Source organism: Trachemys scripta, chromosome 4 (assembly GCF_013100865.1).
Source record: "Trachemys scripta elegans isolate TJP31775 chromosome 4, CAS_Tse_1.0, whole genome shotgun sequence".
In the NCBI taxonomy this organism is placed as follows: domain Eukaryota; kingdom Metazoa; phylum Chordata; order Testudines; family Emydidae; genus Trachemys; species Trachemys scripta.
This window is the reverse complement of record NC_048301.1, coordinates 136,845,642-136,870,528: the sequence shown is the minus strand read 5'-3', so window position 1 is coordinate 136,870,528 and position 24,887 is coordinate 136,845,642. Positions and strand designations below refer to the sequence as shown.

The 24,887-nt window shown below is 48.3% G+C and overlaps 1 protein-coding gene across 3 annotated transcripts in view; it reads left to right on the top strand.

The window, feature by feature from the left end:
* KDM5B (lysine demethylase 5B) overlaps positions 1-24,887 on the top strand; it is a 135,492-nt gene that overhangs the window by 55,456 nt on the left and 55,149 nt on the right. For all 3 annotated transcript variants that reach the window (XR_004645415.1, XM_034767759.1, XM_034767758.1), the window contains exons 9-13: positions 1,432-1,551; positions 7,785-7,979; positions 8,388-8,569; positions 10,841-10,965; positions 11,519-11,669. Coding sequence is in view for 2 of the 3 variants with exons in the window: in XM_034767759.1 (XP_034623650.1) it covers positions 1,432-1,551; positions 7,785-7,979; positions 8,388-8,569; positions 10,841-10,965; positions 11,519-11,669 (773 nt within the window). In the remaining variant the exon portion in view is untranslated. The remainder of the gene's footprint in view (positions 1-1,431; positions 1,552-7,784; positions 7,980-8,387; positions 8,570-10,840; positions 10,966-11,518; positions 11,670-24,887) is intronic.

Genomic DNA, 24,887 nt, shown 5'->3' with positions numbered 1-24,887 from the left:
TGAGGCAGTTTAAGGTACTTAAAGTGTGATTTCAGAGACAGACATTTTAAGTTGTGGGAATTCTTGCTTGGTCTCATGGTGTTTCAGAAAACAAGAAATTACAGGTAACTTCCAACCTCCTCCCCTCCACCACCTGCACATTTTAAAACATCTCCATCTCAGTATATACTTCAGCAGCTCACTTAAACTTAATTCCTCTTTATGAAGAGCCAAGTGACTTTCATATATCACTTGTGAAATGAGACATACAGCTCTCATTTTAAATACTTCCCTGACCAATACATGCATCTCAGAATTGCAATGATAGCTGAAGTCAAATTCAGAGACCACAAAAATGTGTGGAATATGCAGGTTTATCTTGTCCTGATTTAAGATCATCAATGAGGTCACAAAAAGAAGAACAGGAGTACTTGTGCATAAGATATGCATCCGAAGAAGTGGGCTGTAGTCCACGAAAGCTTATGCTCTAATAAATTTGTTAGTCTCTAAGGTGCCACAAGTACTCCTGTTCTTCTTTTTGCGGATACAGACTAACACGGCTGTTACTCTGAAATGAGGTCACATTAATTGATAGCTGCAGATTTACTGTTTAAAGGCTATATTGTGACTTAGCCATGTTTAGGGCTGCATCAGCTGGAGGGGCTTGTTAAGGGAAGTAAGGCCTCCCCTCATTCTCCTGTGTGGCCATATCAAACCCACTTACATCTGAGTCCAGGGTTGGGGAGAGCAGCAGGGGCTTGAGCTGGTGTAATGTACTGGTTTGAAAGGATGGGCAATGCAGTCATTGCTTTTTATCTAGTTGGTTGGATGGGGTTGGGAATTAGGCAGACCCCATGGCTGTTCTCCCGTCCCCTTGTGTTTAGCCAGCTCTGGTGGGTGGCCTGTGGGGTGAGAGTTTGCTGTAATGAGTCAGTGCAGCATACTCCCCTCCCTGCTGTGCAAATTCAGTCTCGCGTCCTTTCCATTGCTCTTCCTGTAGCAGCACATCTTCACACTGCCCCTTACTCAGAGCTGAAAAGAAACTCGATCTTGTCCTAAATGACCCTTGTGTTTGCCACCTTTTAAAGAAAAATGTATATTCAAAACCAAACAAAAAAATCCATCAGCCACCAGTACATATACTGGCTGAGTGGTAGTTCCATCTGCCAGTAAGGCTGAGTAACACTCTGTGCTGGGAGTTCTCACCATTTGTTTTGTCAGCATTTTTCAACCTAATTGTTGGCACTAGGAGTTTACCTGTAGTGTGTAGTCCCTGTGCTTTCTGAATAAAAATTGTAACTCTTTGGCTGAGGTTTTTGAAGTGCTTTAAGCTAAATAAATGGGCATTGGGCATCCACATGCCCTTGGTGGCTTTGAAAATCTAACCTGTACCTCTGTGTAATTCTCACCCATTGTTAGAAATCAACTTGGTTTGCCTCTTGTTTTTATTAGGTTTACCGAACCAACCAGTGTGCTGGAGAATTTGTGATTACATTTCCAAGAGCCTATCACAGTGGCTTTAACCAGGGTTTCAATTTTGCTGAAGCTGTGAACTTCTGCACAGTTGATTGGGTATGTTTTTAAGGACATGGTATGAATTTTCAGTAAAAGTATATGCTTACTAAGTAGTGTGGTGGTAATTTTATTGTGCATGCACAGTCTCACTTGAATCAGCTCAGTGGAAGGCATAAAGAAGAATTTTCCTAGTGCACAATGACCAAAGAAAACGCAGCGTGGATAGTGGTGCTTTGCTATTTTTCACTTTGTGCAATACTTCTAATGAAAACGCTTTAGCTTTACATAGCTTAGTGATTTCAGAATACTAAATCAGCTTTAAAATGAGTTCAGTGTACTGACTGAACACTTTCCCCTCACCCAACTCCCCTAAAAGAATCAAACATCAATTATTAATGTGGGTTGTGATTCTTAGTTACACTAAGGCCATTTCTGCCATGGAAACAGCCCCTTGAGAAATACCCATTAGGCAAGGGGCCTGCCCAAACACTACAGAATTGCAGAAGACTCTACGCAGATGCTGCTCTCAGCCTGCAACTAACAGGGCATGTTGGTCATGGAGGCGTGGCCAGAGTGCACTGAACTATGGGTACTCTCTGCTTCCCACTGCCCATAACAGTTCTGGGGAAACAGAGCATGAGTCAGAGCAGCCTCATGGCTGCTTTAACTTATACTAGGGACTGGACAGAGCCCTGTATGTCATGAAAATACAGGGAGCACAAAGGTTGCTTAAAGCTACCTTTTTTGCACCCCCACCCCCATTCTTGACCTAATTACAGGAAAATTATTATTCAGAATCAAGCATAGGGACTCTTCCAACTTTGCTTCAAACACCTTTTAAAAGATTTTTATGGCATATCTTGGAACAAGAACAGACAAAAATTGTGGGCCAGCATCTCCAAGTTTGTCTTATCCATTTTTTGACAGTAAATTATATTTACTTAGATTGTAAACTGCTTGAAGTTGGGACTGTCTTTGTTTGTACAGCACCTAGCAAAATAGGGTCCTGTTCCATCCCTATGATCAGACAAATAATATTTATTCAATGTGACTGTCTTCAGGTTACATCAGTGTGGAATGGAACTCTTTTGGACTATTACCCCCACTTCACGGATTTTTGAATGGACCCATTAAGCAGTACTGTTAAATCCAAATTTTAACTCTTTAACAGTATTTAATCATAGAATATCAGGGTTGGAAGGGACCTCAGGAGGTCATCTAGTCCACCCCCTGCTCAAAGCAGGACCAATCCCCAGACAGATTTTTGCCCCAGATCCCTAAATGGCCCTCTCAAGGATTGAATTCACAACCCTGGGTTTAGCAGGCCAATGCTCAAACCGCTGAGCTATCCCTCCCCCCTTTTTATGATAATACTTTCTGTTGTTAGGTAAAGATTGGAACTGTCCTCTGTTATTTAAATAAGAGCAAAATCAGAATAGGTTATGAAACATGGTTTGCTTTGGCATTTTCAAGTTTTTATCTTGACCACGTATTACAGCTCTAACCATCTGTAGAGATTCACTTGTTCCATCTCACCAGGAAATTCTGTGCACTAGCATGAGATTTTCACATTGCTTTCACTTGGAAAAAAGTAACCAGGAAAACTAAAACTGTATTTCTTGCATGCACGCGTCAGCTGTTAAGTATTGTAAGATTTATGCAATTGCATCTCAGAGAATCAGGTAGAACTGTTCCAAGAGGCCATTGCCTGGAGTGTACATCAGTGTTAATTTACTGGAAGTCTTAGTGGTCTAATCCTAAATGATAAAACAGAAGATCCCTGTTCAGAGCAGCAGCAGATAATAGGCTACTGTACAAACCAAAGATTATGGTTTCACCAGGAGTGAAATCAGGAAGGCCAAATCACACTTGGAGTTGCAGTTAGCAAGAGATGTTAAGAGTAACAAGAAGGGTTTCTTCAGGTATGTTAGCAACAAGAAGAAAGTCAAGGAAAGTGTGGGCCCCTTATTGAATGAGGGAGGCAACCTAGTGACAGAGGATGTGGAAAAAGCTAATGTACTCAATGATTTTTTTGCCTCTGTCTTCACGCACAAGGTCAGCTCCCAGATTGCTGCACTGGGCAGTACAGCATGGGGAGAAGGTGACCAACCCTCTGTGGAGAAAGAAGTGGTTCAGGACTATTTAGAAAAACTGGACGTGCACAAGTCCATGGGGCCGGATGCGCTGCATCCGAGGGTGCTAAAGGAGTTGGCGGGTGAGCTTGCAGAGCCATTAGCCATTATTTTTGAAAACTCATGGCGATCGGGGGAGGTCCCAGATGACTGGAAAAAGGCTAATGTAGTGCCCATCTTTAAAAAAGGGAAGAAGGAGGATCCGGGGAACTACAGGCCAGTCAGCCTCACCTCAGTCCCTGGAAAAATCATGGAGCAGGTCCTCAAGGAATCAATTATGAAACATTTAGAGGAGAGGAAAGTGATCAGGAACAGTCAGCATGGATTCACAAAGGGGAAGTCGTGCCTGACTAACCTAATTGCCTTCTATGATGAGATAACTGGCTCTGTGGATGAGGGGAAAGCAGTGGATGTGTTATTTCTTGACTTTAGCAAAGCTTTTGATACGGTCTCCCACAGTATTCTTGCCACCAAGTTAAAGAAGTATGGGCTGGATGAATGGACTGTAAGGTGGATAGAAAGCTGGCTAGATCGTCGGGCTCAACGGGTAGTGATCAATGGCTCCATGTCTAGTTGGCAGCCGGTTTCAAGTGGAGTGCCCCAAGGGTCGGTCCTGGGGCCGGTTTTGTTTAATATCTTTATTAATGATCTGGAGGATGGTGTGGACTGCACTCTCAGCAAGTTTGCAGATGACACTAAACTAGGAGGCGTGGTAGATACACTAGAGGGTAGGGATCGGATACAGAGGGACCTAGACAAATTAGAGGATTGGGCAGAAAAAAACCTGATGAGGTTCAACAAGGACAAGTGCAGAGTCCTGCACTTAGGACGGAAGAATCCCATGCACTGCTACAGACTAGGGACCGAATGGCTAGGTAGCAGTTCTGCTGAAAAGGACCTAGGGGTCACAGTGGACGAGAAGCTGGATATGAGTCAACAGTGTGCTCTTGTTGCCAAGAAGGCTAACGGCATTTTGGGCTGTATAAGTAGGGGCATTGCCAGCAGATCGAGGAACGTGATCGTTCCCCTTTATTCGACATTGGTGAGGCCTCATCTGGAATACTGTGTCCAGTTTTGGGCCCCACACTACAAGAAGGATGTGGAAAAATTGGAAAGAGTCCAGCGGAGGGCAACAAATTGATTAGGGGTCTGGAGCACATGACTTATGAGGAGAGGCTGAGAGAACTGGGATTGTTTAGTCTCCAGAAGAGAAGAATGAGGGGGGATTTGATAGCAGCCTTCAACTACCTGAAGGGGGGTTCCAAAGAGGATGGAGCTCGGCTGTTCTCAGTGGTGGCAGATGACAGAACAAGGAGCAATGGTCTCAAGTTGCAGTGGGGGAGGTCCAGGTTGGATATCAGGAAAAACTGTTTCACTAGGAGGGTGGTGAAACACTGGAATGCGTTACCTAGGGAGGTGGTGGAGTCTCCTTCCTTGGAGGTTTTTAAGGCCCGGCTTGACAAAGCCCTGGCTGGGATGATTTAGCTGGGAATTGGTCCTGCTTTGAGCAGGGGGTTGGACTAGATGACCTCTTGAGGTCCCTTCCAACTCTGATATTCTATGATTCTATGATTCTATGGCTGTTAAAGCTATTTTCTGTCCTCCTTATTGCTTTTAATCAAAATACACTGAGCAGGGAAATGCAGCCACCTTATAATATCTATAACATGATAACAAATAACATCTCCAGAGATTAAAATATTGTTTGGTCTCATAACTGTCCTTTCAAGTACAATTGTTTCTGATGAGTCTCAGTTTGGATTTTCCCAACACAAATTTTGTCATTCTATGAAACAATTTTCAGTCATTTACATGTGGGCCATTTGGAAATGCTGCTGCTCTGATTTCAAAATGCTGTTTATAAATAGTACAAGGGAGGCTGGAATAATGGCCTAAAGTGTCTATATCCAGAGCTCCAGCTCCTGGAGTCATATGAATACATCAGAATGTAAATGTTTAAAAAACAAACAAACCCGTAGCCCTGATGGTTGCAAAGATAAACTAGAAAATGTGATATGAGTGTAACCACTGCAGTGATGTCAGCCTGAATCTGCAGACAAACTAAAAAAACAGTGGAACAGGTGAACTGTTCCATTCCTGTTCATAGCATGTTAACTCCAAGACTCATTGCTTTGGGGATTGTTGTAGTGTGCTTAGGGCCCTGGATTTTCTTAATCGGGCCCTGAGTGCAACAAGTTTCCAAGTCATGGAATCATAGAAGATTAGGGTTGGAAGAGACTTCAGGAGGTCATCTAGTCCAACCACCTGCTCAAAGCAAGACCAACCCCAATTTATTCATCCCAGCCAGGCCTTTGTCAAGATGGGCTTTAAAAACCTCTAAGGAGGGAGATTCCTCCACCTCCCTAGGTAACCCATTCCAGTGCTTCACCACCCTCCTAGTGAAATAGTTTTTCCTAATATCCAACCTAGACCTCCCACACTGCAACTTGAGACCATTGCTCCTTGTTCTGTCATCTGCCACCACTGAGAACAGCCAAGCTCCATCCTCTTTGGAACCCCCCCTTGCAGGTAGTTGAAGGCTGCTATCAAATCCCCCCCTCACTCTTCTCTTCTGCAGACTAAATAAGCCCATTTCCCTCAGCCTCTCCTCATAAGTCATTTTCGTTGCCCTCTGCTGGACTCTCCAATTTCAGGGGGTAGCCCTGTTAGTCTGTATCTACAAAAACAACAAGGAGTCTGGTGGCACCTTAAAGACTAACAGATTTATTTGGGCATAAGCTTTCGTGGGTAAAAACCTCACTTCTTCAGATGCATAGAGTGAAAGTTACAGATGCAGGCATTATATACTGAACATGGAGAGCAGGGAGTTACTTCGCAAGTGGAGAACCAGTGTTGACAGGGCCAATTCAATCAGGGTGGACATAGTCCACTCCCAATAATAGATGAGGAGGTGTCAATTCCAGGAGAGGAAAAGCTGCTTCAGTCATGAGCCAGCCACTCCCAGTCCCTATTCAAGCCCAAATTAATGGTGTTAAATTTGCAAATTAATTTTAGTTCTGCTGTTTCTCTTTGAAGTCTGTTTCTGAAGTTTTTTTGTTCAATGATAGTGACTTTTAAATCTGTAATAGAATGACCAGGGAGATTGAAGTGTTCACTTACTGGCTTTTGTATGTTTCCATTCCTGATGTCCGATTTGTGTCCATTTTGCGGAGGGACTGTCCGGTTTGGCCAATGTACATGGCAGAGGGGCATTGCTGGCACATGATGGCATATATAACATTAGTAGATGTGCAGGTGAATGAGCCCTTGATGATGTGGTTGGGTCCTCTGATGGTGTTGCCAGAGTAGATATGGGGACAGAGTAGGCAATGAGGTTTGCTACAGGGATTGGTTCCTGGGTTGGTGTTTCTGTGGTGTGGTGTGTAGTTGCTGGTGAGTATTTGCTTCAGGTTGGGGGGTTGTCTGTAAGCGAGGACTGGCCTGCCTCCCAAAGTCTGTGAGAGTGAGGGATCGTTTTCCAGGATAGGTTGTAGATCGTGGATAATGCGCTGGAGAGGTTTTAGCTGGGGACTGTATGTGACGGCCAGTGGTGTTCTGTTATTGTCCTTGTTGGGCCTGTCCTGTAGTAGGTGATTTCTGTGTACCCGTCTTGTGCTGTCAATCTGTTTCCTCACTTCCCCAGGTGAGTATTGTAGTATATACAAACGAACACGGCTACCCCCTGATACTTGATACCATGCAAGGCACTAAATCTGTTAGTCTTTAAGGTGCCACCAGACTCCTTGTTGTTTCTCTCCAATTTGTCCACATCCTGTCTGTAGTGGGGGGCCCAAAACTGGATGCAATACTCCAGATGTGGCCTCACCGGTGCCAAATAGAGGGGAATAATCGCTTCCCTTGATCTGCTGGCAATGCTCCTACTAAGTCCAAACACAGTAGTCAGTATCCTGAGTTATAGGAACTTGCTCATGGTCTTGTTTACTCTTTAACATGTGGTGTACTTTTGATTAAAATTAATATATATTGTTCCTAGAATGCGCTCCTATTGGCTTTCATTTGATTGGATAGATAGTAATTAGTTAATAGCACAGACAGTCTGTGCCTTCACACTATTATGCCTCTAAAGGTTTCATAAATAACATTTAAAAAAAAAAATCTTTCTGACACTCCTCCCTCTCCACCCTGCCCCCGATACAGCTGCCATTGGGTCGCCAGTGTGTGGAACATTATCGCCTGTTAAACCGCTACTGTGTTTTTTCTCATGATGAGATGATATGTAAAATGGCTTCCAAAGCAGACGTCCTTGATGTTGTGGTAGCTTCTACTGTTCAGAAAGACATGGCTATTATGATTGAAGATGAGAAGGCTTTACGAGAAGCTGTGCTTAAACTGGTAAGCTTTAGGAAATGAAATTATGCTTACTGAAGTAACTTTAAAGTCATGATGTGAAGTTCACCCATGGTGTCCTGCATTAATGTTACCCTAACCCTTTGATTTCAATGGGACTAGTTGAGGAAAGAACTACTTGACATTAGTGGGGTATTAGAATCAGGCCCTTAATAGTTTTTTTTTTTTTTTTAAATGCCTTTTTAAAATAATAGGTTTTATAGTTTCTTCAGTAACTTAGTTGAAGTAGTTGAGTCCTCATTAACCAAAATGTGATTATTTTCATATATCCAATATCTTAATCCTAAACTTTCGTGATAAATCATGTCTTTGATCAACTTAACTTTTGATCTTCTAGTCTGAACTAGTCTGCTCTGTTATACTGTGAAGTCACTTTAGTGTATTCTGTTGTAGGGAGTGACTGATTCCGAGAGGATGGCTTTTGAAATGTTGCCAGATGATGAGCGCCAGTGCATAAAGTGTAAAACCACTTGCTTCATGTCTGCTGTCTATTGCTCATGTAAACCTGGTTTACTGGTATGCCTGTATCACGTAGAAGATCTCTGCTCCTGTCCCACCTTTAAATATACATTGGGGTATGTTTTGGCTAGAAAAAAGGTTTGTTCATTGGGCTCTATGAGGACTAGGATATGCTTTTCTTAAATTTAGTTTTTTGAGGATTCTAGTGGGGGTGGGAGGCACATCACTTGTCTACTTTGCTAGTGATGCCATTTATATTTCTCCCACAACCATGTTCAAACTTATTTCCACAGTGCCCTAAACAAGGAACATCCTTTCTGAGATGGTGTATAATGCCATTAACTTTTCTTTTTCAAATCCCACAAGATATATTTCTGCCATAACACCTACAAGAGAGACAAGGTGGGCGAGGTGATATCTTTTATTGGACCAGCTTCTGTTGGTGTGAGAGACAAGCTTTCAAGCTGCACAGAGCAATTCTTCTGGTCTGGGAGAGATACTCAGAGCATCATAGCAAAATGCAAGGTGGAACAGATTGTTTAGTGTAAGTAGTTAGCACATATTGTAAGGGACCATTCAAGGTAGAGTGGTCTGTTAACATCTCTGCAGTCATAGGACAAAAAGGGGTGGTGGGTTACAGATTGTTGCAATAAGCCATAAATCCAGTGTCTACCAGAGTTATGAATTTAAGCTCCCAGGCTCATCTTTTGAAAGTGTTGTGCAGGTTTCCTTTGAGGATGAGGACTGATAGGTCAGATATAGAGTGATTGCTTTGTGAAAAGTATTCACCCACAGGTAGTAAGGTATTTTTGTCTTTCATTATTTTCCTGTATAAGTTCATTTTAGAGTGCAGTGTTCACCCACATATGTGCTAACTACTTATGCTAAATAATCTGTTCCACTTTGCATTTAGCTGTGACACTCGGAATACCTTTCCCAGACCTGAAGAAGAGCTCTGTGTGGCTGGAAAGCTTGTTTCTCTCACCAACAGATGATGGTCCAATAAAAGATATTACCTCCTCCACCTCGTGTCTCTAATATCCTGGGACCCACACAGCTACAAGTACACTCCATGTAACATCTACAAGAAATGAGTGTGCTCATTCTTTTTATTTATACCAAAAGAAGACTTGTAACTACTATAGCAAGATGAAACATAAGAATGGCCACACTGGGTCAGACTAAAGGTCCATCTAGCCTGGTATCCTCTCTTCTGATAGGGGTGCAGCCTAGAGCCCTAGCTCAAGGGGGCTCCCGCAAAAATAAATAACAGGCAGTGATCTCCTGTGCTCAGGCTGCCTGCCCTGGCCCCATGCTGCTCCCAGAAGCGGCTGGCTGCTGACAAGTCTCAGTGGCCCAGGAGGGGGAGGAGGCTCCGCGTGCTGGCCCCACCCCCAGCACCATCCCCACAATGAGTGGCGCTACGGGAGTGGCACTTGTGGGTGCAGGCAGTGCGTGGAGACACACTGTGCCCTTCCCCCCAGGGACATGCCGAGACGTGTCAGCAGCTGGCCGCTTCCGGGAGCGGCATAGGGCTATGGCAGGCAGGCAGGTAATCTGCCTAAGCCCTGCTGCACCACCGGCCAGGAGCCGCATGTGGTAAGCGCATCCCGGCCAGGGCCTACACCTCGTGCCCCCCCACCCCACCCCACCCCGTACCTCAACACCCTGCCCCAGGTCAGAATCCCCTTCTGCGCTCAAACTCCCTCCCAGAGCCCTCACCCTCTCCTGCACCCCAACACCCTTCAGCAGCCCGGAGCTCCCTTTTGCACCCAAACTTCCTCACAGACCCTGCACCCCAATACCCTGCCCCAACCTGGAGCCCCCTTCAGTACCAAGCTCCCTCCCAGAGTCCACACTCTCACCCTCTCCTGCACCCCAACACTCTGCACTAGCCTTGAACCCCCTTCTGCACCAAACTCCCTCCCAAACCCCGCACCCTCTCCTGCACCAAGCTCTCTCCCAGGAAAAAGACTGGTATACAGGCCCCACAAAATCTAATAGCCCCGGGTCCACAGGAGAGTTAATCCGGCCCTGCCCAGAGGGAATGAACAGAACAGGTGATCCAGGTCTAGCCTTTGCTGAGTAACTGAGTAATCAAGTTGCTTTCCTGAGCTGTCCTTCACCCTCTGTTCCTCCCTACTGTTTTATTATCTCTTCACTGTCTTATGTTCAGTTGGATTGCGAGCTCTTCAGAGCAGGAACCTGGTCTAGAATTTGTAATATGAGGTGCCTCATATGCTTGTGAGCACTGAATAATACAATGAATAATAGTAAGTACAAACTTCTATAGATAAAGCAGTGGTGGTTCATATGGATACTAGACAATCTTATTTTGATGGTCATTCATGCTTTACTAAAGGGATTGAATTCTGTGCCCGTTGCAGATATCGATATAAACTAGATGATCTCTATCCAATGATGAATGCACTGAAATTGCGTGCAGAATCCTACAATGAATGGGCTTCAAAAGTAGATGAAGCTTTGGAGGCAAAAATTAACAATAAAAGAAGTATGTATTTTCCTTATCTTGTATTTGCTACAGATGCTAAAAATTGTCAATTTCCGAAATGTTTCTTGTTCCACTGTTAATTTCTGAAACTCAACAACTTTGTCTTTGAAGCTTATTTATGTATCATATAAATACATCTGTATATTTATATGCCTGCTAAACTCAGGGTTATGAGTTCAATCCTTCAGGGGGCCATTTAGGGATCCTGGGGCAAAAATCTGTCTGGGGATTGGTCCTGCTTTGAACAGGGGGTTGGACTAGATGACCTCCTGAGGTCCCTTCCATCCCTGATATTCTGTGATTCCATCTCACAACTAACAGTGAGAGTCCCCAAAGAGAAGCTTGTTGGAGGTTGGGTTGTATGGGTTTGGCAGGTAGGGGATGTTGTATATCTGAGAGTGCAGTTTTTTAAAAATTTCTGTACCAGCTTCAGGGTTTTTTTTATTAGACATTGTTGCATTACAGTTATTGCACTGCAGTATTCTTCTCTATTACTTAAAATCAATCCTAAAAAGGACTATTTTTAATTAAAGAAAATATTCTCTTCTAAAAGGCCTCATCAGTTTTAAGGCTTTGATAGAAGAATCAGAAATGAGAAAGTTTCCAGATAATGATCTACTGCGACACCTCCGATTAGTTACTCAGGATGCAGACAAATGTGCCTCAGTTGCACAGCAACTTCTTAATGGCAAAAGACAAACAAGGTATGTGTTGCACTTATTTCAAATTATTGAGGGGAAAATTTGGAAAAGGCACTTGTTTTATGGGTTTCCAAATTACGGCAACCCTTTTGGTCTCCTGAAAAGAGATCCTACTTTTGGAGTCTGGTACTTCCTGGCACATGATATGTCAAGTGTCCTGAACTTTGCAATTTCTAAAGGCGACCTGTTCCAATTTGAGGCAGCATTAAGTAAGTTATGTAAAATAGCACTCACCTTTCTCTTCCTGGTGATCCATTGCACTTTAAAATGTTTTTCTTTCCTGAGAAGAAAGTTGTTTCTTCTTTGAGTAATGTCCCTATGGGTGCTCCACTGTAGGTGTGTCTGTGTCCCTGCACTGCTGATCCGAGATCTTCGGTAGCCGTGTCTGTTGGGCCTGCACATGCATTGTCTCTCCTCATGCTGCACCTCGAGGCTAGCCATTGTACGTGGGCTATCCATCTTCCTGCCTTCTACCCCAAGCTTCACCAAGACAATAGGGAGGCCATACTACACACTTTAGATGTTAGGAGAGCTCCCTTTCATTGTATCTCGATAGGACAAAAACCTCTATGAAGTCCCCTAGACCAGGGGTGGCCAACCTGAGCCTGAGAAGAAGCCATAATTTACCAATGTTACATTGCCAAAGAGCCACGGTAATACATCATCAGTTCCCCTCCCACCCACCGGCAGCCCCGCCGATCACCTCCCTCTGTCTCCCCCACCTCCCGATCAGCTGTTTTGTAGCCTGTAGGAGGCTCTGGTGGGGGAGGAGTGAGGGCACAGCAAACTTGGGAGGGGATTGGAAGGGGTGGAGTGGGGGCAGAGCCAGGGGTTGAGCAGTGAGCACCCCCTGGCACATTGGAAAGTTGGTGCCTGTAGCTCCAGCCCCGGAGTCGGTTCTTATACAAGGAGCTGCATATTAACTTCTGAAGAGCCGCATGTGGCTCCAGAGCCACAGGTTGGCCACCCCTGCCCTAGACTTTTCCTCTCTATGGCAGAAAGATCTAGGGGCTTAGTGATATCAGCCCAAAGGCTCTCTAAGTGGGTCTTGGTTTGCATCAGGCAGTGCTACCAAATTCATAACATGATTCCCCCAGACTCCATCCATACAGATTGCATGAGATGGATCTCCTCATCTGTCATCTTCTTTAAGGACGTCCCCATCTCAGAGATCTGCAGAGCGGCATTGTGGGCATTAGTCCACACCTTCACAGAACATTATGCAATCACAGGGGACTCTGCCTCTGATGCCATCTTTGACACCACAGTACTATCACCTGTGACTAACCCGACTCTGAAGTCCCAGTCCTCCAAGAGTGGTACTGGTCATGAGTCACCTATAGTGGAGCCCCCAGAGGGACACTACTTGAAGAAGTAGTAACGATGGTTCTTGATGGTACTTGTGGAGTAATGATGGTTCTTTGAGATGTGTGTCCCTATAGTAACTGCTCCACTACCTGCCCTCCTCCCTTCTATTTTGGAGTTCTCGCTTATGACCCTGTGGTAGAGAAGAAACTGAGGATGATTAGCCCATGTGTGCTGGCTACCGATCAGCAGCGCTGGGACGGAGACACACTTGCCGTGGAGCACCCATAGGGGAACACATCTTGAAGAACCATTGTTATTGCACAAAGAGAGAAACTTCTTCAGATATTGATGGACAACAGTGTTGTTAGATGTTTGGCTGTGTGCGTGTTATTTCTATGTGCTGCACTGGCTCTGGCCACATAGCCCATACAGCAGGCTTCCGTCGAACTGCCCAGTAAGACCACAAGACTTGGTTTAATAGCTAAGGCACCAGGTCAGTTTTATTTCCAGTGAAGCACGGTGCTAATACCCTGGTTCAATGGTTACAGGTACACTATAACAAATGTATGCCCATGACAATAGACCAACTCGGTGAACGGTGGGACTTTCCATTCCTCCCTAGGCCAGAGAGACACTCCCTTTGAGGTTTCATTTTATACATCAATACAAACAAATTACATATTGCCCCTCTGATGTGGTTAGTTACCTGCCCCCTGATGTGGGTTGTTACCACACATTACCTTGTACATATTGATTCGATCAAAACATCTCTATCCATCACATTGTCATCCTGACCTTATATTTAGGATGGGTCAGCGTGTTCCTGTTCTCTTTAGGGAATATGTTGGTATCAAGGTGTTCTGGTCCCACCCTTCTGGAATGTGTTTGCATGAGTGCTCTGTGCCTAGCACCTCTTAAGAATGTGGTGTGGTTTTTTTTTTTTTTGTGCCAATATCAACCCTGTTCTTGCCAGATTCTGTGAGCAGGGTCTGCCTCTAGCTCACAGCCTGATTTTGCTTTGTATCAGCAAAGCTTTGACCACTACTTTAGTCCAGGCCTCAGATCAGGCCTCTGATACAAGGGCTTATGTTTCAGGCCTTCTTTCTACTATACACAGCACCAACAGACCCTATCTAAACATACAAGATGAAGCTCACTCTCCTCTATTGTGCCTGAAGGCTGTGAAACCATGGCAGTGGTGCATAAATCATTGTATTCACTCCATATGCCTACACCTAGTGGGAGTTCAAAATGTCCAAGCAGACTTCTTGGGCAGAAAATGACTGGAACAATATGACTGTTTCATGAAAACATCAGTTGTTCTCTACCTCTTCAGCAACTGGTGGATACTTGTGATGGAACTCTTGCCCACTCGGAAAAACAGCAAATATTACTCCCTGTCCTGGAACAAAAAAAGGTCTCTCTAAGATGCATTTCTCCTAGATTGGAGCAGTGTCTGTCTCTAAACATTTCCCCCAATAATACTCAGCTCTTACGTGATTTAAAAGATCCAGAGAGGCAGGCAAGAGTACTGGTTACATCAGCGTTTCTAAGACAGCACTGGTATACTGACCTGCCAGAGCTCTCATGGGAGCCACGTGTCACCATCCTATCTCAGGCACACAGTTGAATTCTTCTTCAAATAGTTTCCCTATGGGTGTGCCACTGTAGGTGTGCGTGTGCCCCCATGCTGCCAATCAGAGAATTTCAGTAGCAGTTTGTCCCGCACATGTGGCTCCTCGCCCGCCAAGAGGCTAGTCAGCATGCAATGGCATTTCCCTCTCCATTCCTTCTCAACCTCCCCTACTAGAGACAAAGCTGAGAGCTGTCCATTCACTGATCGTTAACTCCCCATAGTTTTGCAAATTTAGCTTCACTTGAAGCTTTTTTTTCTGTAAGTTCCTTGAGTTTTTTTTAGTTGGCCTTGCTGGGAAAAAAAGAAAAGAAGAAAATGTTTGCCTCCAGCCAACTCTATTGGGGGAGGAGCGGGGACCCCCTGGACAAAGTGTGGTTGGTGCCAGGAGCTTAAAATCCAGGTCCATGAAGGACAGAGAATTGAGGGGCTTAAACTCCTGCTCATGGACTTGGCCCTTCAATCCTCAGAGTCCAGCAAGAGCTATCACCACAACCTTCTACGTCAGAGGCAGGTTATTCCAAGGGGATGAGCCATCACTTGAGGTCTCTCCCTAACCTGGCACCGCTCTCCCTACTCCCGGCACCGGTCGGACCACTCCCGGCACCAGTCGCCCCACCTTTATTACTGAAGGGTGACGACTTCTCCCGCTTGGAGGCAGAATTCAGCCCCTCAGCCGGACAGCAACATGATTGGGCTCCAGGGGGTGTATCCGCGGCACTGGTGCTGGCCTGGCAGCAGGGCCAGTGGTCGACCCAATTACCTTATTGGAATACCTGGGGCATTCCCGTCATGCTGTTGCCCCACTCCCGCCAGCCCTCGGTTGCTCTGTCGGACAGGCCGAAGTCAGCATCTACTGCACTGATGGCACCGGGTTCGGTGCAGGATGCTGCGGTAGCTGCCACGGGTGAGGAGCCAGTACCCACCCCAAGGCCGCCCTTCCCAGTGGATGAGGACACCGCCGGACTTCCCCCAGTGGTCCAATAATCATCATCATCATCATGTGGGTCTCAAGGCGGAGGAGATGGAGGAGCAGACGGAGACATTGTTTAATGTGCTCTTAGCGTCCATTCCAGCCCACATCGCACTCCTGAGGAGGTCCTGAAAATTGCCAGGACCATCCTGCCCACCTCTAAGAGGGTGGGAACAAAGTACTGCGGAAGGGTTCGAGTATTTATACACCCTTCTAAGTTCCCTGTAAGCAGCCTATTTAGCGCCGCGCAGGTGCTCAGGGAATCCGCCCGGCTGGGACCTGCCGGGGGAGGGGCAGCCTTAACCCAGCCCCAGCCTGGGCCTGCTGCAGCCAGGGTGCCCTTCCCCCAGCCCTGGACCTGCCTGGGGAGGGGCAGCCTGAACCTAGCCCCGGCCCAAACCTGCTGAGGGGGGCGCCTATCCCAGGGCCCCAGCCCTGGAGCTGCTGCGGCAAGGAGAGGTGCCTGTCCCCCACAGCCCAGGTGCTGCTGTGGGAAGAGAGAGCTGGGGGGACTCCTCTCACGGCCGTAGCCCCAGAGCACCCTCCTGCACCCCAAACCCCTCATCCCCAGCTGGAGCCCCTAACCCTCTGCCCCAGCCCTGAGCCCCTCATCCCCAGCTTGACCCCAGAGTCTGCACCCCCAGCTGGAGCTCTCACCCCCTGCACCCCAACCCTCTGCCCCAGCCCTGAGCCCCTCATTTCTGGTCCCACTCCAGAGCCCGCATCCCCAACCGGAGCCCTCACACCCCTGCCCCCCTGCCCCAGCCATGAGCCCTCCCCCACACTCCAAACCCCTCTGCCCCACCCCCACCACATGAAATTTTGTTATGTGCACCAATATGAAGGTGATGCGGCCAACGAGAGGGATAAACAGGGGCCCACCAGTTCCATCCCTAAGAATAAGGAGGCCAAGAGGCTGGATTTGTTTAGATGCAAGATTTATTCTATGGCCAGCCTCCAGTTTTGGGTGGGGAACACCAGGCTCTCTTGGGTCACTATAACTTTAACTTGTGGGTCTCTCTCCTCAAGTTCAAGGACTCCATGTCTCAGGAGACAGTCCAGAGTTCGCAACTCTGGTGGAGGAGGGTACTGTAGCGGCTCGATGCTCCCTCCAAATGGTCTGGGGCACAGCCAATTCAGCTGCCCGGGTGGTACCCTTAGCAGTGGTTGTGCGCCACAGTTCCTTGCTTCAGACTGCCGGACTGTCCCAGGAAATGCAGGCCTCTATTCAGGACCTCGCGTTTCACAATGTTGGCCTTTTTTCCGACCAAACCGATGCGCGACTGCATGGCCTAAAAGACACGCAGGCAACCCTCTGCTCTCTGGGAATGCACACTCCTCAGGCGTTGAGACAGCCGTTCCGGTCTCCTCTGCCACCTCGACAGTGGCAGCCTTGACAAGGGCCTGCAAGGAAAAGGGACATCGAGTTTGGCCGCTACCACCCTTGATCGTCCCGATCTCCTGTGCAGCCTGCCCAGGCAAAGCACAGGGGGGCCAGAAGCGCTCGTTTTCAGGGTACACTTGGGAGCAACGCACCAGCCACCTGCCCGGATCCTTCCTGCCTTTTCCTCAACCGCCTTTTACCCTACCGCTCAGCCTGGTTGCTGGTTATGTCAGACTGCTGCATCCTGGACATAATAGCTCGGGACTATACCCTGCAATTTTTGGCCATCCCTCCCTTCCTCCTTCCCCCCCCCCCCCCCGTCTCTCTTCAGGGACCCTTCTCATGAGCAACTCCTTGTTCAGGAGGTCGAGAAGCTCCTGGGCTTGGGAGCTGTGGAGGAGGTTACTCGGGACATGCAAGGAAGAGGATTCTACTCCCATTACTTCCTAATCCCGAAGGCCAAAGGGGGCCTCAGACCCATTCTGGACCTGTATAGCCTCAACAAGTCTCTCAAGAAGTTGAAGTTCCGCATGGTCTCCCTGGCCTCCATCATCCCTTCCTGGGATCCAGGGGACTTGTACGCCACTCTCGACTTAAAGGATGCTTACTTTCATGTCTCCATATTCCCGGGACACAGACATTTCCTGCATTTCATAGTGGCTGGCTGCCACTTCCAGTTCACGGCACTACCCTTTGGCCTGTCTTCGGCCCCCAGGGTGTTCACGAAATGCGTGGCACCGGTAGTAGCTTACCTGAGGTGTAGAGAGGTCCAAATCTTTCTGTATCTCGACGACTGGCTCATCAAGGGCAGATCTCTGGAGCAGGTGCAAAGTAGCCTCAGTCTGGTGAGTTCCACCTGCAGCGACCTGGGCCTGTTAACAAACATGAGACGACCATGTTAATGCCAGTCCAAAGCATAGAGTTCATCGGAGCGGTTTTTGATTCCACGCGAGCCGGGGCCCCTTCCTTCCGGAAGCGCGGTTTCAGCCCATGGTGGACTTGAGTTCCCACATAAAGAGCAACCGGCACCACAGCCCACACATGCCTGCAACTGATGGGCCAATGGATGTGTGAACGTACGTGGTCAGCCATGCCCAACTTCATCTGAGACCTCTGCAAGCATGGCTGGCCTCAGTCTGCATCCCCAGCTGGCACCCCTGGAGCAAGCGGTCCCAGTGCTGAGCCACATCCTCTTGTCTCTGGGCTGGTGGTGGGATCCCAAGTCGGTGCTGCAAGGAGTTCCCTTCGCGTCCCCATCTCCGTCGCTCACCCTGGTCTCGGCCGCCTCGGATATGGGCTGGGGAGACCATCTGGGCGAGCTCAACACCCAGGGCCACTGGCTACAAGCTGGCTACTAGCACTTCATATCAATGTTGGGAGCTCAGAGCAGTTCGCCTGGCCTGTCAGGCTTTCTTGCCCCACCTGAAGGGCAAGGCATGGTGCAGGTCTTGATGGACAATACTGCCGCAATGTATTACATTAACAGGCAGGCAGCACCAGATCTTCGGCCCTTTGTCGGGAAGCACTCAGCCTTTGGGACATTTGTGTGTAGCACACCATACATCTGTAGCCACCCACGTTTCCGGAACCAGGAACATCCTGGCATATCACCCCATCAGGACCTTCTTGTCTCTCCACGAATGGTTGCTCCATCTGGAGGTGGTCAGCCTAATCTTCTGCAGGTGGGGGACTTCCCACGTGGAGCTGTTTGCGTCCCGGCAGAACAGGAAGTGCCATGTGTTCTGTTCTCTGCAGGGCAGGGACAAGGGCTCCCTGTCGGACTCCTTCCTGATCCCGCGGTCGGGAGCACTGATGTACGCCTTCCCGCAGGTGCCGTTAATCCACAAGGTTCTGCTAAAGGTGAAGTAAGACAAAGCGACAGTCATCCTCATAGCCCCACTGTGGCTTCATCAACACTGATTCGGCATGCTGCTGAGTCTTTCGGACGCTGCCTCTTCGGCAAAACCATGGCAATCTGCCGCATTCAAACCTGGCGGCGCTCCACTTGACAGCCTGGTTACTGTGTGGTTAAGTGGGGATGAGTGGTGTTTTTCCACTGGTGTCCAGCAGGTCCTGCTGGGCAGCATGAAACCAGGGCTACCTACGTGGCAAAGTGGAAGTGGTTCATGTGTTGGGCCTCAGATAATCACATTCATGTGGAAGAGGCCCCGCTGAAAGACATCCTGGGCTATTTGCTGCACCATAAGCTCCAGAGCCTGTCACTGTCTTCGGTCAGGGTACACCTGGTGTCCATTTCAGCGTTCAACCCTCTGCTTCAAGGCAGGTCGGTCTTCGCCCATCCCATGATGGCGTAGTTCCTGAAAGGTCTGGCGTGCCTTTACCCGCATATCATAGAATCATAGAATATCAGGGTTGGAAGGGACCTCAGAAGGTCATATAGTCCAATCCCCTGCTCAAAGTAGGACCAATCCCCAGACAGATTTTTTTACCCCAGTTTCCTAAATGGCCCCCTCAAGGATTGAACTCACAAACCTGGGTTTCTCCCATGACCATATCGTTTAGGGGGAATTCTGACTTACAGGCGTTCAGTCATAATCCCTCAGATGGTAGCTTCGCCCCATTGGCTCCTCAGCCAAGCACATACACCAAATGTCTGAACCTGCGGTTCCTCTCGTACTGAGCAGGATTACTATTGCAATAACACATCATCAGTAGGATAAAACTAACCTGTCTCATGACGATCTAAACCCAGTTCACGTTCCCTATTAGTGGGTGAACAATCCAACGCTTGGTGAATTCTGCTTCACAATGATAGGAAGAGCCGACATGGAAGGATCAAAAAGCAACGTTGCTATGAACGCTTGGCCACCACAAGCCAGTTATCCCTGTCATAACTTTCTGACACCTCCTGCTTTAAAACCCAAAAAGTCAGAAGGATCGTGAGGCCCCCGCTTTCACAGTCTGTAGTCATACTGAAAATCAAGATCAAGCAAGCTTTTGCCCTTCTGCTCCACGGGAGGTTTCTATCCTCCATGAGTTCACCTTAGGACACCTGCGTTACGGTTTGACAGGTGTACCGCCCCAGTCAAACTCCCCACCTGACACGGTCCCCGGAGCGGGTCATGGCCAGCATGCCCTGAGAGCTTGGAGCCAGAAGCGAGAGTCCCTCGGGGCTCGCCCCGCCCCCCCCACCTCACCAGGTAAGTGAAAAAACTGTTCTCACTTGGGACCTGAATCTTGTGCTGTCAAGGCTCATGGGGGCCCCCGTCTGAGCCATTGGCTTCCTGCTCCCTCCTGCTTTTCTCATGGAAGGTCTCCTTTTTAGTCGCTATATCTTCAGCCTGTAGGGTATCCGAGATCAGGGCGCTCATGTCAGAACCGCCTTATACGATCTTCTATTAGGACATGGTCCAGCTGTGTCCGCATCTGGTCTTTCTGCCAGTTCCATACTGGTCAAGATATATCCTTTGTCCAAAGCCTCATGCGACGGATGAGGAACGCAGGCTGCATACCCTGGACATCAGAAGGGCTCTGTCCATCTATAGATAGAACGAAGCCGTTCCATAAGTCTACACGGTTATTTGTTGCTGTCACAGACACGATGAAGAGTTTCCTAGCGTCTACCCAGAGAATCTCGTCCTGGACCACGGCCTCCATCCGCTACTGTTATGAGCTGGCAAAGGTGCACCTGACGGCGATCATGATGGCTCCCTCAACTAGGGTGCAGGTGTCCTCGGCAGCCTTCTTCGCTCAAGTGCTAATCCAAGAAATTTGTTGAGCCATGACCTGGTCATCTGTCCACACATTCGCTTCGCACTATGCACTGATCCAGAAAGCTCAAGATGATGCTGGTTTCGGCAGAGCAGTGCTCCAATCTGCAAGACTGTGAACTCTGTATTTTAAAAAGCAACAGAGAGTCCTGTGGCACCTTTAAGACTAACAGATGTATTGGAACATAAGCTTTCGTGGGTGAATTCCCACTTCGTCGGATGCATGTAATGGAAATTTCCAGGGGCAGGTATAAATATGCTGGCAAGAATCAGTCTGGAGATAACGAGGTTAGTTCAATCAGGGTGGGTGAGGTCCTCTGCTAGCAGTTGAAGTGTGAACACCAAGGGAGGAGAAACTGCTTCTGTAGTTGGCTAGCCATTCACAGTCTTTGTTTAATCCTGATCTGATGGTGTCAAATTTGCAAATGAACTGAAACTCAGCAGTTTCTCTTTGGAGTCTGGTCCTGAAGGTTGTTTGCTGTAAGATGGCTACCTTTACAGTATTTTAAAGAAGCCTTACTTAGGGCTCAGGAACAAACCATCCCGAAGTGCAGAAAGAATAGCAAATATGGCAGGCAACCAGCTTGGCTTAACAGTGAAATCTTCGGTGAGCTTAAACTCAAAAAGGAAGCTTACAAGAACTAGAAATTTGGACAGATAACTAGGGAGGAATATAAAAATATTGCTAGAGCATGCAGGGGTGTAATCAGGAAGGCCAAGGCACAGTTGGAGTTGCAGCTAGCAAGGGATGTGAAGAGTAACAAGAAGGGTTTCTACAGGTATGTTAGCAACAAGAAGAAGGTCAGGGAAAGTGTGGGACCCTTACCGAATGGGGGAGGCAACATAGTGACAGATGATGTGGAAAAAGCTGAAGTACTCAATGCTTTTTTTGCCTCAGTCTTCACAGACAAGGTCAGCTCCCAGACTGCTGCACTGGGCAATACAGTATGGGGAGGAGGTGAGCAGCCCTCAGTGGTGAAAGAACAGGTTAAGGACTATTTAGAAAAACTGGATATGCACAAGTCCATGGGTCCAGATCTAATACATCCAAGGGTGCTGAGGGAGCTGGCTGATGTGATTGCAGAGCCATTGGCCATTATCTTTGAAAATTTGTGGCAATCGGGGGAGGTCCCGGATGATTGGAAAAAGGCAAATACAGTGCCCATATTTTAAAAAGGGAAGAAAGAGAACCCGGACTACAGACGGTCAGCCTCACTTCAGTCCCCGGCAAAATTATGGAGCAGGTCCTCATGGAATCCATTTTGAAGCACTTTGAGGATAGGAAGGTGATCAGGAACAGTCAACATGGATTCACCAAGGGCAGGTCATGCCTGACCAACCTGATTGCTTCTATGATGAGATAACTGGCTCTGTGGATATGGGGAAAGTGGTGGATGTGATATATCTTGATTTTAGCAAAGCTTTTGATATGGTCTCCCACAGTATTCTTGCCAGCAAGTTAAAAAAAAGTATGGATTGGATGAATAGACTATAAAGTGGATAGAAAGCTGGCTAGATTGTCGGGCTCGATGTCTAGTTGGCAGCTGGTATCAAGCAGAGTGCCCCAGGGGTCAGTCCTGTGACTGGTTTTGTTCAACATCTTTATTAATGATCTGGATCATAGGATTAATTGCACCCTCAGCAAGTTCGCAGTTGACACTTCGCTTGGGGGAGAGGTAGATTCGCTGGAGGGTAGGGATAGGGTCCAGAGTCACCTAGACAAATTGGAGGATTGAGCCCAAAGAAATCTGATGAGGTTCAACAAGGACAAGTGCAGAGTCTTGCACTTAGGAAGGAAGAATTCCATGCATGGCTACAGGCTGGGGACCGACTGGCTAAGCAGCAGTTCCCCAGAAAAGGACCTGGGGATTACAATGGAAGAGAAGCTGGATATGAGTCAGCAGTGTGCCCTTGTTGGCAAGAAGGCCAATGGCATATTGGGCTGTATTAGTAGGAGCATTGCCAGCAGATTGAGGGAAGTGATTATTCCCTCACTACAGAAGGGATGTGGACAATTTGGAGAGAGTCCAGTGGAGGGCAACGAAAATGATTTAGGGGGCTGGGGTACATGACTTACAAGGAGAGGCTGAGGGAACTGGGGTTATTTAGTCTGCGGAAGAGAAGAGTGAGGAGGGATTTGATAGCAGCCTTCAATTACCTGAAGTGATGGCAGATAACTGAACAAGAAGCAATGGTCTCAAGTTGCAGTGTGGGAGATCTAGATTGTATATTAGGAAACCCAATTTCACTAGGAGGGTGGTGAAGCACTGGAATGGGTTACCTAGGGAGGTGGTGGAATCTCCCTCCTTAGAGGTTTTTAAGGCCTGGCTTGACAAAGCCTTGGCTGGGATGATTTAGTTGGTGCTGGTCCTGCTTTGAGCGGGGGATTGGACTAGATGACCTCCTGAGGTCTCTTCCAACCCTAATATTCTATGATTCTAACTCCAAGCCCACTTCTGAGGATTCTGCTTGTAAGTCACCTACACTGGAATCGACATGAGCAAGCACTCGAAGAAGAAAAAACTGTTCTTTGAGATGTTGCTCATGTCCATTCCATTACCCACCCTCCTGTCCCTCTGTTGGAGTTATCGAGAAGAAGAAACTGAGAGGGCGGAGGGCCGGCGGCACCTTATAAACCATGAAATGAACGCGGCACTCCAGAGGGCACCACAGCTAACCCTACGGATACTGCTAACGTAAACATCTCTGACCGCACATATGGGTGCGTGCAGACCTACAATGGAACGGAAATGAGCAAGACATCACAAAGAACAATGTTTAAGAAAAGGTGGGTAACCATTTTTTCCAGTCAGTTTCGCATATAGACAAATCCTAAATCACTTAGATACCTTTTGAAGATCATGCTTCTTCTTCGAGTGATTGTTCACGTCCATTACACATTAGGTGTACGCGCGCCGCGTGCACGGACATCGGAAACTTTTTCCCTTAGCGGCTCCCGTCGGGCCGGCAGGGCCCCCTCCTTCCCGCCAGAGCGGCGCCCCGCTCCAGGGTATATATATCCCTGCCGACCCGACCCCTCCAGTTCCTTCTTACCGTCCGTGGCGGCGTTGGAACAACTCTGTCTCTCGTCTGAGAGTGTCCCTTAGCATAGTCATTAGTGTTATTTAGGAAACAGTTATCAGTTATTTAGTAGTAGTGTTGAGCTTAGTAGTTAACAGCTCATTAGGTACTTAAAGTTCCTGCTGTGGTTGTTTGGTCAACCCTGGCACCGGTCCTGGTCGGCGGGGCATGCCGCACGCCCAAGGCTTCAAGGCTTGTGCCACGTGCCGCAAGCCTATGCCATTGAGCGACCCCCACGACTCGTGTCTCCGCTGCCTGGGGGAAGCTCACCAGAAAGAGCGCTGCAAGATCTGCAGGGCCTTTAAGCCCAGAACTAAGAAAGAAAGAGACTTTCGCCTCAAGCAGCTGCTCATGGAGACGGCATTGCAGCCCTCCACTTCGGCGGCACCGTCTGCCTCAGAGCGGAGCGCCCCGGCATCGGTGCGGGAACCGGCGCCGACAGGTCACCCGAAGCCCACGGCACCGACCCAACGGGGGCATGGACGTCACCGGTCGTCTTCGCCGGCAAAATCGAAGGGCCAACCCAAGGCCCGAGGACGCTCCCCGCATAAGAGGGCGGCGCCGGTGAAGACCTCGAGTGCACCTAAGGCCGGCACGGCCCCGGCACAGACCCCGGTAGTGGCTCCGGCGCCGAAAGGCCCATCGAGCCCCGGGATAGGCGCGACGAGTGAGGATGAAGGGCTGGAGGAGCTCTTGGAACAGCCCTCCACTCCGGACACATTTGAGGCAGCTAAGGACCTCATTGCATTCTCCGTTGAGGCCCCTACACGTACTGAGGACGCTCCGCCGAAGCTGCCACACAGAGGCAAGCCGGCGATTGTGCGCCCATCACGGTCGCCGTCTCGGCACCGTTCAGGGCACCGGTCCCGGTCGAGCTCCGCCTCGGTGGACTCCCGGTTGCCCTCAGCACAGAAAGCACCGCAGCAGTCGGGCTTCAGCAAGCGGTCGGCACCAACTCAGCAACCAAGCACGAGTCGGCACCGCGAGGCGTTGGCGGTACGTTACCTGAGGCCGACCAGCCGTAGTCGTTCCTGGTCCCGCGATCACCGGTACCGATCCAGGTCCAGGTCGGCGAGACGCTGCTCCAGGTCCTGGTCACGGAGGCGCTACT